We start from the raw sequence: 15,325 nt of genomic DNA, 5'->3' as shown, positions 1-15,325 counted from the left end.
ACAAATAAGGAGAAAAACAGAATACTGTATGTCATCATGGAAGGCATTATTACCCCTTCATACGTTTTTGACCATTTCATATTAACAGTATTCTGGATACCTGATTTATTACTAACAAAGTATATGTTGCTCAACGTACTTTCTTAATCAGTGTAAAAGTCTTTTGAGATATACTTTGATATATAATTTTGAGCCATGAAATATATGGATTTTCATTCTAATATTAATAATTTATGTATATGTTAATAGAATAATTAACTTTCTTATTACTTTTAGGTTCCTGTAGTAGTAAAAAATGAAAATTGGTTTGATCTTTTTTCACCAAATGAACATTTAATGGGCAGTGAGGTATGGAAATAACCATCCTTTATAAGAAATAACATACATTGAAATATTTGTTGTTACAAAAGTATAAAGGTGACTTTGATCTGAAAAAACAAGAAATATCAAAACCTGTCATGTGACACAGTAAACTGATTTACTAAAGTGCCACTATGCAGAGAGAGATAAAGATGGGATTAGACCCCAGACCAGGCAGCAAAATGCTGGTTTATTACTTGAAAATAGTATAAATGAACATTCATTCATTCATTCATTCATTCATTCATTCATTCATTCATTCATTCATTCATTCATTTATTTATTTATTTATTTATTTATTTTAAATGCTTTCCATCTCTTCAATTGGGCAACTTTCATTAATTGTATGTGATGGCATACTTAGTATAAGTTTATGAAAAGTCAGTATAGAGCTATTTAATTAAAATATTATGTTTTCATTAGAAAATTGAACCAGGGTTTAGAATAGGGATGTTCTAGCGTTTTGTTAATTTCATATTTTTAAGCAAACTACCGGATTCATAGTTTTGCAGGCTTTTGCAGATAGAAACTTCATTCATATACATTCATTCTTAGTTGGAAATCTTTCAAAATTTCAAAAGTATTGGGCAAATAATAAAGCAAATCAGACTCTGCATAAGACATGTCAAAATGACATAACCAAACATAGTCAAATCTACCTACTCTGGATGTTTGGATAAAAACCAAATTACTCAATGGAGTTTCTTTCTTATGCTATATCTGTAATCCACACTTGACAACTTAATTACAATATAAGCACAACTCATTTAAGATCACAGTCATAAAGAAGAAAATGTACATATTTATGTGTAACTACAGCTCACAAACACCCCTTAAAATCAATACTTCAACACTAAATTGAAAATGTGTGATATGATTTCTATTGAGGTAACCTTACTAGGAACTAGAAATGAATATAATTATCTAAACACTTTATACTGTATATCAGAGCTGCTTGTTATGAAACTCAGTGAACATTATGTTTAAAGCTATGGTTTTCATTCAGCCTGTATGAGTTATAATACCTTCTTCTCTTCCATATAGGGATTATTATTCCAATTTTAAGGAAACTACAATTTTCATTAGTGTCCAAAAATTAGGTAACTCTGATTTGTTTAAATAGTTGATTAACAAGTTCCAGGATTTGATTTTCATTTATTGTTATTCCCCAAGTTTAGGCATCAGAGGGTAAGTGGAACCCTGTATATTTTTTACTTCTCAGGGCCATTTTTCTGTGAGGTTCCAACATTTGCAGTCTAGATACATAGCTTTACATAACTATAACAGCCATCCAGATCAGCAATATTGCAGGAATATAAGATAGATAACATAAGCTTTATTGTCATTTTTTACTGTGGAGTAACCATTGGCACATATTAAAAATGAAATTCTATTGCTTGCTTTCAAAAAAAAGTATATATAACTTCCCATACATATTCATAACATACATATACACATGCTATATACATATACATACACACACATATACCTACATCCATATATGTGTGTACATATAGGTATTGATCACTGTCCATTTTGAATACATAGAGGAAAGAGGAAGCGTGAGCGTTCACAAGGTTGATGCTATATGGAACAAAACTATGACTGAATCTAGATGTTCTGCTTTGGGTACCGTGAAGTCTCCTCCCAGATGGTAACAAGGAAAATATGTCATGAAGAGGAGGTGTATCTATATAGTGTAGATACAGTGTAAATAGGGGTGGGATTCAGCCGGTTCGGACCTGTTTGAGTGAACCAGTAGCTCCGATGATCAGTTGAGAGCGAATCCCGCTATACCGACTTATATTTCCTTTGTTTGAAGCCCAGCTGATAGGTGCGGCAGTGTTGTGTCTGCGCCCCCTGAGCTGGGCCCCCTGCCAGAAAGTGACTCGGAAAGTGAGGGGGAAGGGCCATCAGGACTTACCTTGGGAGCACCAGCTTCCCTGGCTCAGCTCCAGGAGCCAGAGGCAGGCCAGGTGGAGGAGATAACGAGGCCTCCATCCCCTGACTCTTTCCACCCCCAGGCCACGCCACCAGACCCAGCTGATGCCAATCAGGCCTGGCTGGACCCTAGGTTTCGTAGGCAGGAGAGGCAGGAACAACAGAAACAGGGGTGGGGCAGGCCTAGGAAGTGCTGAGTCATGGAGCCACACCCCATAGGATATAAAAGCAGCAAGGGCTGCTATGCCTCTTCATAGCAGGCAAATCAACTGCTTGACTAGAGCTGAAGTACTGTTTGTTGACTCATCAGCATCAAGGGATATAACAGAGACACTTGGCAGACGCTCGCTAGTTTGCTGCCAGGGCTGATAGTGCCAGCTAATTAAGCCATCACTCGGAGTGAGGCGAGGGGGATAGAACAGGCAGAGTGGATTACCATACGTCAGCTGTTTTACTCACTGGGGCTGCAGTAGACGGTAATTTTTAGAGCTGTTTAGAGCTGCACTGTGCACTCGCAAAGCATGCGCTCAGCGAACCAGTTGTTACACCGGTTGAATCCCACCACTGAGGGTAGACACCATATACCTATATTGTAGATACCTATAGATTGTATCAGAATGTTTAGTCCACTTTCATTTATTGATGGAAAGAATTTGAATGCCAGAGCTCAGCTAACTTCTCTTATTTTCCCTATATCCCCTCCACATCTTGCTTCAGTTGATGAGATGGATAATAAGTGAAATATATGCAGTTTGGAAGTTGCAAAATACAACTGCTTTAAGTGTTGAAGCTAAAACTAATGCTAATGAAGTACCTCCAGTACCTCCCGTATTGTGGAAGCCATGGGAACATATCTACTCATTATGCAAAGCAATCAAAGGTCATATGCCATTATATAATAGCTATGGAAAATATGTGGTAAAACTCTTCTGGATGGTAAGTGATCATCTATCTGTATATTATATATTATAATATACTTTTTCAAGTTTATTATAATATACTTTTTCAAGTTTATTATAATATACTTCTTCTAGTTTATTATAATATTTTTTTCTACAGTTTGTTAAATGAATTTTATTGCTCATTTAACCACCCATAGAAAAGGAACAATCGGGAGTAGTGACTGCTATTAAGAAATCACACTACTGTTTAATTATTATTGTATATCTTACCGAGTATCTTTTATTGCATAAGAGCTGAAAAAAACGCACAACGTCTTTGTGTAATTACACATTCATATAATCCAGAATGAATAAAAACATCAAAGTCTAGATATACTGTATATTTTAGGTATGATTGTTTAACTTTGATCAGATTACAGTAAACCTTAAATACATGCATTCAAAAGTGCACCTCAAATGCATGGCACAGCTGCCTTGTGGGTTTGAAAAGGCAGGAAGTATTCTTTCCTTCTGAATGTTTTGCACACCCCTACTTCACAGTGTTTGCTAGAATGCATCAGAGCCATACACATTTAAATATTTCAAGAAATAATGAGTAGTCCAGTAGTCTGTTATCACACATCCCTGTAATCAGAAAGATAGTTGTAGCACATTCAATAGGGAAAAAGCATCACAGATATATTCATTATAATCATAGAGTCTCTTGAAATAGCCTTCCCCATATACAGCCTCCTTATTTTAGCCCCTCTTAAATGTTTTAACAATTATTTTTCTTATACGATTTTATTGTACTACATTTGGCTTAGGGAAATATCAACTGTGTAACATACCATTTCTCAATCTTTTTTTGTCCTGGAGAAACCATTGAAATAATTTTCAGTCTTAGGGAAACCCCCCCCCCTTCATAAACAATGATTATATATTATATTATAACAAATGTTATGTTATGTTATGTTATGTTATATACAGTTAATATATTTTTCACAATATAATTCAATTCTCACACAATGCATGTTTTATAAGGTATAGAACAATAGCAAAAGAGCAGGCCACCTGAGTCCTGGGGCGTAAAAGTTTCCACCACTATAAACATCAACAATGTTCAAAAAATGCTAGTTATGTTTTCTTTAATCATGATCTCTTCTCTGGAACCTTGGTTGAGAAAAGCTTGTTTAGCATGTGGCAATGCCTGAATATAGTGAATACAGATTTCTTGCCATTGAGACATATTTGTGAAAATAATGTTATTGTAAAAAAGGATCTTATTGCCTAGAAATATAGAGAGAGGCTAAGTAGAAAGTGCAATTGTCAAAATACCAGTAAGGTTGTGAAAAAAGCCAGCACTGAGTTTCTTGAATAATGTTCACAAGTTGTATTTGTACACTCTTGGCAATTTTCCATCTACTTCCTTTAGCACACATACAAGTACTCAGTCATCTTGTGTTTTAGTCATCCATCATTGCCTTTCCTGTGTTCAGTTAAATTAATCTATACTGATAAATCCATCTGCCACTATATGTCAGTTGTCATAAAAAATGATGGCAACCTATTTGTTTGTTATGGGTTCTAACAAGAGAACGTGCTGTCTGGTAATCCATAAAAGCATAAAATTATATGTTTGCCCTGATAAAAGACAAAAGAATGTGGCCAGCTGAGGATATCTCATCAGTACCCTCCTACAGATGATTTTTTAAAATTACTAGCTATATTATACATCTGTTTTATACATGGATTTCACTGAATTTTCATATTGTTCTTTCTGTTTAATGACATTATAATGAGCGCCAACCTTTGAGAAGGTCACACTGATTTTTATAATGAGTCAATTTCTCATTACTACCCCATAATACTTGATTTCCTTTTTTTCTAGGGATGTTGGAGAAAGATCATTGTGGATGACAGCATACCTTTCAGCGAAGACAATATCATGTTGCTTCCCACCACAACATGTGAAATTGAACTTTGGCCATTGATATTATCCAAAGCCATCATTAAATTAGCAAACAATGAGTATGTTTTCCGGTTTTGAGATTAAAAAAAGAAGCAAAGCCAGACCTAATACAGAGAGGATGCTTGTTTGTTCTGAATTAATCAACTAATTGTATTCTTGAGCCTTTTGTTAACCCCTGGAATCTTCCCAGCTTCAACAGAAGGCAGTATATTTTAGTATTACTGTATAAAAACATCAAAGTCTTAGGCGAACTCTTCAAATTTTCTATTCTATCACTTAAGCATATTTGGAGCACCCCTCAAATACTAGTACAGTCATACTTCAGCACTCAACTGCTTCAAAACTAGTTGAATTTGGTATTCAACATGTTTTGAAGCACGAATCTTGTCCCAGTGCTCGTCTGTCTCCTAGTAGTCAAGATGCAAGGTAGAAAGTGATGCAGATGTCAGCTGCCTCGTGACTCGCTATTTCTTCCAGCCAAAATAGCAAATCATGTGGTAAATCATGTGGTTTTCTCGGTACCCATTGGTTTTAGTATTTGGCACATCTTGTAGAATGAATTACCAACGAGATAGTAAATTACCAATGAGGTAGTAAGTTTTCTGCAATGCACAGGATGATAAAGAAGTAGAAAATTTCATTTTGTTTATGTAGATCCAATTGCAGTTTAAATCTCAAACCTTCTTCTAAAAATACTAAAACACTGCTAGTGCAAGTTACGTTATATCTGTATAACCCAAATTATGCTAGGTACTATAATTATATAACAACCATGTAAAACAATAAGAACCATACAAATGTAAAAGGCTCCAATGAAAAATAGCTGCTACAGGAGCAATATTTAGATTCCATATTGTCAGGGTGGTGGCATGTATGCTTACTTTGCAAAAATCTATTTTACATACTAGCATATTTATTTACATGCATTTTTAAAGCACAATTTATATGCCCAAAACAATTTGTTGTTTTCCTAAAAATGATAATTAGGTCATCTCCCAGATTTATTTATTTTTGCAACCACATCCATGTGCTAAAATTTCATCTTAAATTTTAAGATTAAAGTTCCTCGTTCTTTTCTCTGTTCTGATTTATTTAGACCTATGAGAATCTGAGTTGTTCAGCAATGTAGATGTGTGATATGTTAGAAGATTTAACCTAGATATATAACTTTTTATAACTACGGTATGCAAGAAATATGTTAGGGTTCCAGAACGACCCAATTCCAATAGAAAACTCTGAGACAAGCATCATCTCAAACCTTTCATTTATTGGAATAGGTATACTAGCACATCTGGGAAAACCCGAATCTGAGAGTTCCGGGTTTTCCCTCAGTAAATCAAAACCCCAAATCCAGCCGCTGCACCCATCAGTCCATCACGTGGCCCAATCACCATCTGTCCCAATTCACTGCAACCACTTCTCCTCCAGATGGTGGAACACCATGACCTTGACCGAAGGGAAGAATGCTATTATGTTTAACTATAATCACTCTACTGAATCCCCCCTCCTCCTACTTTCCCAAGTGCAAGAAGTTGGCAGCGTGGAAGCTCCTGGTGTTAATCTGGCTTCCAAAGGTGACAAAATAATTTGGGGGGGTGGGGGTGTAAATTTTCTGGGATGAAAGATTGTATATGAAAATTGAGCTGGTTGCAGAACATGATGCAATACAGGCAGAATATAATATTCATATGTTTATAGTTATATTTTTACTTTTCATAGTATAAATGAGGTTGGAAAAAGAGAACTAGGAGAATTTACAGTTCTGCATGCACTTACTGGATGGATACCAGAAATTATTCCTCTCCAGTAAGTTCTACTTTTTATAACATATACTTTTTAATTATTGCACATGCTGTCTATAGTTATTTTGTACTTGGATCATTGGGTAAAAATGCGTAAAAATACCATGATCCCACAGGTTTTGATAGAACTGGCATGTTCTGAGTCTCATCATTAAATAGTATCATTTTATAGGAGTCAAAAGGCATGCTCTTTCTCTGTTCCAGCAGCTGTCCTCGGGAACCATGCCCTTTTCTAAGAATCAGAGGATCTTGACACTGTGAGCCTTTAGAAGGCCTTAAAAACTGGTGTAGGTCCAGGTATATGAATCCATTGTAATTATATAAGGTCTGCGTTTTATGCCCAGGACAGTGTGTTTTATTCTTTTATTTTATCTTATTTTTTATATAATAATAATAATAATAATAATAATAATAATAATAATAATAATAATAATAATAATAATAATAATAATAATAATAATAATAATATTTTAATTTTTATATCGCCCTTCTTCCGAAGGACTCAGGGCGGTGAACAGCCAGATAAAACAATACAATATATTACAATAAAAACTATTTTAAAAACTTATTCAATATGGCCTAAATTTAGATATAAAATGTATAATATAAAATAAACCCCATTTAAAATCGAATTAAAAACCCCTATTAAGCCATATATATTGTGACTTTTTAATACTTGTTAACCAACTTCAGTCACATGGCAGATGGGTGACCATATAAAAGGAATGAATGAATGAATGAGAAAAAAGACAATGTATATAAAAGTCCATATTTTTAATATACGTTCCTCATATTTTGAAAATTGTAGTATGAGTTCCTAAAAGAAGAGCTATTGTTGCCAAATTATTCTGAGTATGACTAACTGGATTCCAGTTCTCCACCGTGTTTGTCTTCTCTGGAGTATAATGTAAAGCTATCATTATTGCTATTTATATAATATTTAATATATATAAAAAATTAAAAAATATTTCTGCACAAATTATTTTATTTGTTAAATAATGGTAAATTGAATCAATTGGAAATTAATTTACAGCTGTATGTAACTGTATTTATATGTAGAGGAAAACTATATTGTATGTATTGCTCATTTTACATATATCTGAATTTTAGTCAGTTCTGCTCATTTGATCATTTTCTTAATTTTTAGCTAAATATAATGCTTTTCTTTTTTCAGTATTTAAAAACAGGTTATCAGATTCCCTAAGATCAAAAAGATTAAGCTGCCATGCATGCCATATATTTGTAGTAAATTAACAATATTGTTTCATTATTTCAAATATATATTGTATTTATTATTTTTAAAGATCTGGATATTTGGATAAAATTTGGGAATTCTTAAGAGATATTGTGCCAGAATTTAAGTTACCAGAAGAATCACTTCCTGAATCCAAACAATCACTCCAAGATGCAAAAAAGGATTTGAAAGCATCTGACATAAAAAATGATACTATGCCTATCATTAAGCAACAAGAAAAACCAGAAAAAGCCGAAAAAGCTGGGAAAGGTATTTGTTTTAAATTGTCCACACTATCAGACACACAATGAAAGGGTACCAGAAGAATAACAAGGTTATATTGCCAAGAGATAAAATAGGTACAACACAATTGCACTCATCTTTCCCACAAGTCACTCTTCAGGATTACCATAGCCAATTCTGTCCCTAATTCAAATCTGAATTGCAAAATTGCAAAAGCTCAGGTATTACCAGCAGGTATACATGCCAGCAGACATACATACGCCAGCCTTTCAATTATATTACCCAAAACATTATCTAAACTATTTTGATGCCCCCCAAAATCTCATATTTGTTCTTTGCCGTTCTAGCTTTTGCCTTCCTGTCCTTCTGTGTTGCACTATTATTTTCTTTTCCATTTAAGAGCAGCAATATAATATTTTGCTAATAGTATAATGCATACATTCAGCTCTGGAGGAAAAAAATAGCTCATTCTTGTTTCTATCTACATTAAGCATATGCATATATTTATGCCCAAAGATCATGTAAACTACCAACTGTGCTATTTCCTAGAGTAGATGAAGTTTATCATTCCCACAGCTGAATGTGAAATTCTCTTTGAAAAATGTTTAGAATACAGGAAGTGACATTTTCGATTGAAGATATTTTTTAAAAAAATAAGGGATTTTGCAGATACATCATCTTCAGTTGCTTCTAATTTGTTTGTCATTTCAAAATATTTTTACTTGTTATTTTTTAAAACATTAAAGGGTTGAGACCTGGTACTTGAAATATAACCTTTTCCTTTATTTTTCTCTCATTATAATGAATGAGAGAGAGAAAAATGAAGGAAAAATACATTACATTGAGATAATGTAATGTATTTAGGTAGGGTATAGACAAATCTATCAGCAAACATTTATTAACATTCCAATTGCTTGAAAACAGAATCTTGTTTTACTGTACTGAAAAAAGTGACATATGACTGTTTTTCATACTTATGACTGTATTCCCCATGGTTATATGATCAAAATTTAGAGGTTGTCAACCAACTCATATTTATTACAGTTGCAGTGTTCCAGGCTCATGCGATTACTTCTTGTGCAAAGTCAATGGGGAAACTAGATTCACTTAACAATTGTGTTATTAACTTAACAATTGTAGTTGTAGTGATTGTACAACTGTGGCAAGAAAGGTCATAAAATGGGGCAAAACTCATTTAACAACTGTCTTGCTTAGCAACAGAAAGTTTGGGCTCAATTGTGGTAATTAGGTAAGGTAGTCCTCACTTAACAAGCAGTTGATTAGCAACTGTTCAAAATTATGTTAGACACCCTCCCCCCAAAAGCTACTTACAAATCCAACTACGGATTCCAATGGCTGCACATATCTCCATGGTCACATGACTGTCTTTCAGGTACTTGGAAACCAGTTTCTGGTATAAAATGTCCATAGGAATAAAGGGATTCACTTAATGAACAGGGCATTCATTTAACTGCTGCAAAAAAAGACATGAAATCAGATTTGGTCACTTTGGAACTTGAACTTATGATCACCATGACTTAGGACAGAAATTCTGGTCTCCATTACAGTCATAAGTTGAGGACTACCTGTATATCCTGAACCCTTTTCAGAAATAGGAACAGAATTTTGGGTAGCTGAGACCATTGTCTTCAATACTGTTGGTTGCTTGAGACAAGATCTGCTTTATAATCTGGGACAAAGTATTGTAGTATTTGTTAGTATACTGTTTTGTTTTGTTTTTAGAAAAGCCAGATCAAAAAGAAGTTGGAAAGAAGAGAAGCAAAGATGGTGAAAAGGATAAACTGAAGCCAGCTTCTCATTCTGCACGAATGTCTGCTGACTATCAAAGTTCTCTTCAGATATTTCTTGATGGTAAGATTATAAAAAATCTTAGACATATGTGCATTGGCCACCAAAGTTTTAGTGAGATTATTAAGTATATGAGCTCATAAATTAGCAGATCAATTTATAAGTGAAATCTGAGCTCTAATTCCAAAACCCTACAAGTGTACTTTTCATAATTTTAATTCATATTCATGGTTAAAAGCCTTGCTTACTGGTTCCTTCTTAGCAATAATGACACCCTATCAATAAGATGCATTTATAGAATAGAATAGAATAGAATAGAATAGAATAGAATAGAATAGAATAGAATAGAATAGAATAGAATAGAATAGAATTTTATTGGCCAAGTGTGATTGGACACACAAGGAATTTGTCTTGGTGCATATGCTCTTAGTGTACATAAAAGAAAAGATACATTCATCAAAGTACAACATTTACAACACAATTGATGGTCAATATATCAATATAAATCATAAGGATTGCCAGCAACAAGTTATAGTCATACAGTCGTAAGTGGAAAGAGATTGGTGATGGGAACTATGAAACGATTAATAGTAGTGCAGATTCAGTAAATAGTCTGACAGTGTTGAGGGAATTATTTGTTTAGCAGAGTGATGGCCTTTGGGAAAAAACTGTTCTTGTGTCTAGTTGTTCTGGTGTGCAGTGCTCTGTAGCGTCGTTTTGAGGGTAGGAGTTGAAACAGTTTATGTCCAGGATGCGAGGGATCTGCAAATATTTTCACGGCCCTCTTCTTGATTCGTGCAGTATACAGGTCCTCAATGGACGGCAGGTTGGTAGCAATGATTTTTTCTGCAGTTCTAATTATCCTCTGAAGTCTGTGTTTTTCTTGTTGGGTTATTTATTAGTTATTTGCTTATATCACAAGGATATAATGTGAAGACTCTTGCTGCATATTATCAGTCATGACAGCGATACCATTAGTGAGATTCTGTGGGCTGCACTGCTTTCTCTACATCACTGCAGAATCAGTCAGCCAGAGTCCTAGCCTAACTCTTTCCTGTCCCCAACCTAAAACATGGAAGAGGTTTTTTTTTTCCCTTGTTTATTTTGTTTTGTTTTTGTTTCACATTTTGGGAGATTTTAAGGGGCAAAAGTGTTTCTGCCAGTTTTGCAGAGGCTGTAGACTACAAAAAAAGCACAGTGGTTTGCTCCTGTCCTAAACTGTGGTAAATGGCTCAAGGTTGATAAGGAACTGAAATATTTTTCCTCACATCAGTGAGTCTGCAAAAAATTATATTGGAGAAATGGGTGTCAAAAGCTGAACAAAAGTACTTTACAGTTTGTTTCAACATTATACAATCTGATACTGACCTGATCTGATACTGAATACTTCTACTTCAGAAATGCAGCAGGGCCACTGCACTTTTAAAACTGTCAATACAGTTAATTGGTGATTCATGTGCTATTCTTATGGTGAACGTCTGTGAGGTTGGATCAGGGGTGAAATCTACTTACCTTCCTTACCAGTTCAGAAGTGCACACGTGCATCACATGCGCACACAAATCTTCTGCGCATGTGCAAAACCTGTGCATGCGCAGAAGGTAAAAACACATTACTTCCTGGTTAAAACCAGGAAGTAATGACAGCCAGGCGGGTAGGCGGAGCTTTGCTTCACCATTGCTACCAGATTGCTGAACTACCGGCCATGATCACACGATCCGGTCCAATCCGGGAGCATTTCACCCCTGGGTTGGATCCTGTAGGCCAGGGGTCTCCAACCTTGGCAACTTTAAGACTTTTGGACTTCAACTTTCAGAGTTCCTCAGCCAGTTTTGCTTGGCTAATCCTAACCTTAACCCTAGCACTGCTGTAGGCCATCTCCTCTTTCAACATTGGAAATTTATTTTCCATTCAATCTTGCTCCTACTTAGCTAAGTTGGCTCCCCAGCATGGTTTCTCTCTGCTTGTTGTGATTACAGTTATTGGTTATTTGTTACTCTCTTTGTGTCACTTTTCTCTACTCTTCAGCCTTTGATCTGCTTAGAAGGTTATGAAGGAAATCAATGGTACTAGGTTTTTTAAATAGCCAATAATTTTCAATTATTCACAAAATATAATTTAATAGAAATTGGACAAAAAGTAAACAAAAAATTCTTTATACTGTATATTTCAGGAAATGCACATATTTTATTTTTAAAATCCCAAATAAAATGTGTTGACTTTAGGTAGTTACATAAGTCCTAAATAATGTATGTGTATTGCTTTTAGATAGTTACATTAGTCGTTTACATCAGATATTTCTAATTGTATCTCTCTGTGAATAAAGTAGAAACAATTTAAATATAAAACCCTAACAGATTATTTAGACTTTAAAACTACTTATTTTTAACTAGCTTCTTTGGTATTTTTCAGAATAAGTTACCTAACTGAAACTATCCCATTTCTCAAATTCCATTCTTGCATTTATAGCACCATGTTTAACATGGGATATTATCAGTTCATATCATATTGTTACTTATAGCTTTATTTCTTTTCTATTATACCGTTTAATACATTCAATGGGTTCTTTGTAGGTTCTGCAACACCATTGCAGCCACAGATGGTGGTATATGCTTGCTACATGCCTCTTTATGTACCTGAAAAAAAGATCTTTGTATTAGAGAAAATGGTAAGGATTTATATATTTTTCCTTTTACAAATAAATTAACAACAATAATTCTAATAAATAACAAAATAACAGTTGGAAGGGGCCTTGGAGGTCTTCTAGTCCAACCCCCTGCTCAAGCAGGAGACCCTATACCCATTTCAGACAAATGGCTGTCCAGTCTGTTCTTAAAAGCTTCCATTGATGGAGCTCCCACAACTTCTGAAGGCAAGCTGTTCCACTGTTAGCAAATTTCTTCTTAGTTCAAGTTTGCTTTTCTCCTTGTTTAGTTTCCATTCATTGTTTCTTGTCCTGTCCTCAGGTGTTTTGGAAAATAGGTTGACACCCCACTTCTTTGTGGCAGCCTCTCAAATGATAGAGAATTCACTCGAGGTTTTTAAGAAGAAGAGATTTGACTGGAAAACTTCCAAGGTCCCTTCCAACCCTATTATTCTGTAATTCTATTATCCTGTTAATATTAATAAGATGTTACCTTGCTTCAGATTTAAATCTTAACATAAATTTTTTACTCATTCTACAGAATATTCTACAGAACATAAGTTCAGTAACTTTGTAACTAACAGTCTTATAACAGAGTCAATATTAAAATGTTTCCTGTGAATATATATTTGTATTTTGTATATAACCCAGCTGCTTTTACCATATTGCAGGCTGATTCTTCTGAAAAGTTACGACAATATGGTCTTTCCCACATCTATAGCCATCCTGCATTGATAACTAGAACAAGGTCAGGTCCCTTAGTGGCCCCACCAAAACCACCACCTATACCTCGGTGGAAACTTATACGCCAGAAAAAGGAAACAATTGTGACTGATGAACCCCAAGGTCTGTCATTTCAGCCTTTGAGTTTTATTTCTAATTAAGAATAAATCCAGATATATAGTATTTGGGGGTTTTTTTCTCATGGTTTCACAAAGTTTTCCTTTTGAGATCAAAATGGTTGTTGGTAAAAATGAAAAATGTATTTTGATTGCTACTTTAAGGATTTAAAACTGATTTAAAACCATTCTATTTTTTTCATTTCATCTCCAAGGCCAGATCAATTGTCCTGAGCTAAAAAAACAGATCTAACATATGATCCCACCGGCCCATCCTGCCATATGTGTTGGCCCCTCTGTTATTTGGACAGAGCCATGATTGCCATGGTGGCCATGAACTCCTCAGTTACCCTGGATTCAATATCAAAAGTAGCAGTTTAATGTCCACAAGAAACATCAGCCTTAGGAACTCTAGTACCTACCTAACCATGGAGTCCATCAGCTCAAATAGGAATGATGCGAAGCTGCAGGGAGGACAGTAGCCTCAGTTCTGTTTCCATAGGCCCTACTTCAGCCAGAGGATCTCACATCTATCTATCCATGGAGTAGATCTTCTAAAGCCCCTCAATAACTCATGCAGGACAATAGCCGCCATCACCCCTTTTTCCTTCTGGGATTTTGGCTGATACAAAGCTCAGAAACCAGGTAAGAATGTCCCTAGGATGACCACCCCCCTTTCCAGGCCATCTAGGTTCCACTTATGCACACTAAATCAGTGCCATCTTCTGTAATCAAATTGTGGATGAGGGCAGATTTTGTACACACCAATGTGGCATTCAGAAGCAGCAACCGGAGTCTGAGGCCACTAGGGATCTATTGACCCGGGCCTAAGCAGGAACTCTGAAGTCAAGATAAATAGTAATAGAATGATTATATCATTAGATATAAATAACATATCTCTCCCTGTCTTCTTTTGCCAGTAGTAACATGCAGTTCAAGAGAAAATATTTTTTTGTTTGCATTTTTCTGATCCCTTCATATGGCAGGCTGTGGAGCAGAAAGGGAATTGGAAAGAAAACATTAACCAATCAATAACCTTGAATTTGTTTCTACAAGCTTGGAAGAGGTTGGGCAACCAATGTGACAATTAAATTACTAAGAAAGAAATCCCTACTGCAGTTCATTTAATTCATATTGCCATTCTCACTCCACTCTCTGCAATAGAGGATCCAATATGTTGAAGATTATAAAATTGTTCACAAGAACAGTAGTGATATCATACATAAGCATACAAAAATGAGAAGTATTTGACTTTGCATGATTGCTCCCGTATGTGTGATTTGCATAGTACATTTATTTGAAATATATTTCATGTGTGTATATTAGGTAATGTACAGAGCAAGAAAAATTAATGGATCTCAAATAATAATAAATGTATTATCATAAAGGCTCTGATGGGAAAAATCTAATTATGGGATTTCTACAAATATTCTTATTTGCCTACATTGTCCCTGAAAGCAGTTTAAAAATTACATTTAGTTCAGAACAGAACTGCTGCATTGCTAACTGGAATCAGTCATGACAGATGTTATTTAGTTAGGTACTCTTGTTAATGGAATGGGTTTCCTAAAATGAGTGGTCAGGTGAATAATTCCCTTCCCT

The 15,325-nt window shown here is 34.9% G+C and overlaps 1 protein-coding gene across 1 annotated transcript in view; it reads left to right on the top strand.

The window, feature by feature from the left end:
• ADGB (androglobin) overlaps positions 1 to 15,325 on the top strand; it is a 91,872-nt gene that overhangs the window by 13,299 nt on the left and 63,248 nt on the right. The window contains exons 4-11 of the mRNA XM_058170072.1: positions 277 to 348; positions 3,019 to 3,237; positions 5,074 to 5,213; positions 6,874 to 6,960; positions 8,261 to 8,460; positions 10,177 to 10,305; positions 12,814 to 12,908; positions 13,556 to 13,730. Coding sequence (XP_058026055.1) covers positions 277 to 348; positions 3,019 to 3,237; positions 5,074 to 5,213; positions 6,874 to 6,960; positions 8,261 to 8,460; positions 10,177 to 10,305; positions 12,814 to 12,908; positions 13,556 to 13,730 — 1,117 coding nt within the window. The remainder of the gene's footprint in view (positions 1 to 276; positions 349 to 3,018; positions 3,238 to 5,073; positions 5,214 to 6,873; positions 6,961 to 8,260; positions 8,461 to 10,176; positions 10,306 to 12,813; positions 12,909 to 13,555; positions 13,731 to 15,325) is intronic.

Source organism: Ahaetulla prasina, chromosome 1 (genome assembly GCF_028640845.1).
Source record: "Ahaetulla prasina isolate Xishuangbanna chromosome 1, ASM2864084v1, whole genome shotgun sequence".
Lineage (NCBI taxonomy): Eukaryota > Metazoa > Chordata > Lepidosauria > Squamata > Colubridae > Ahaetulla > Ahaetulla prasina.
Note: the sequence above shows the minus strand (reverse complement) of the source record. Positions and strands in the feature narration are given on the sequence as shown.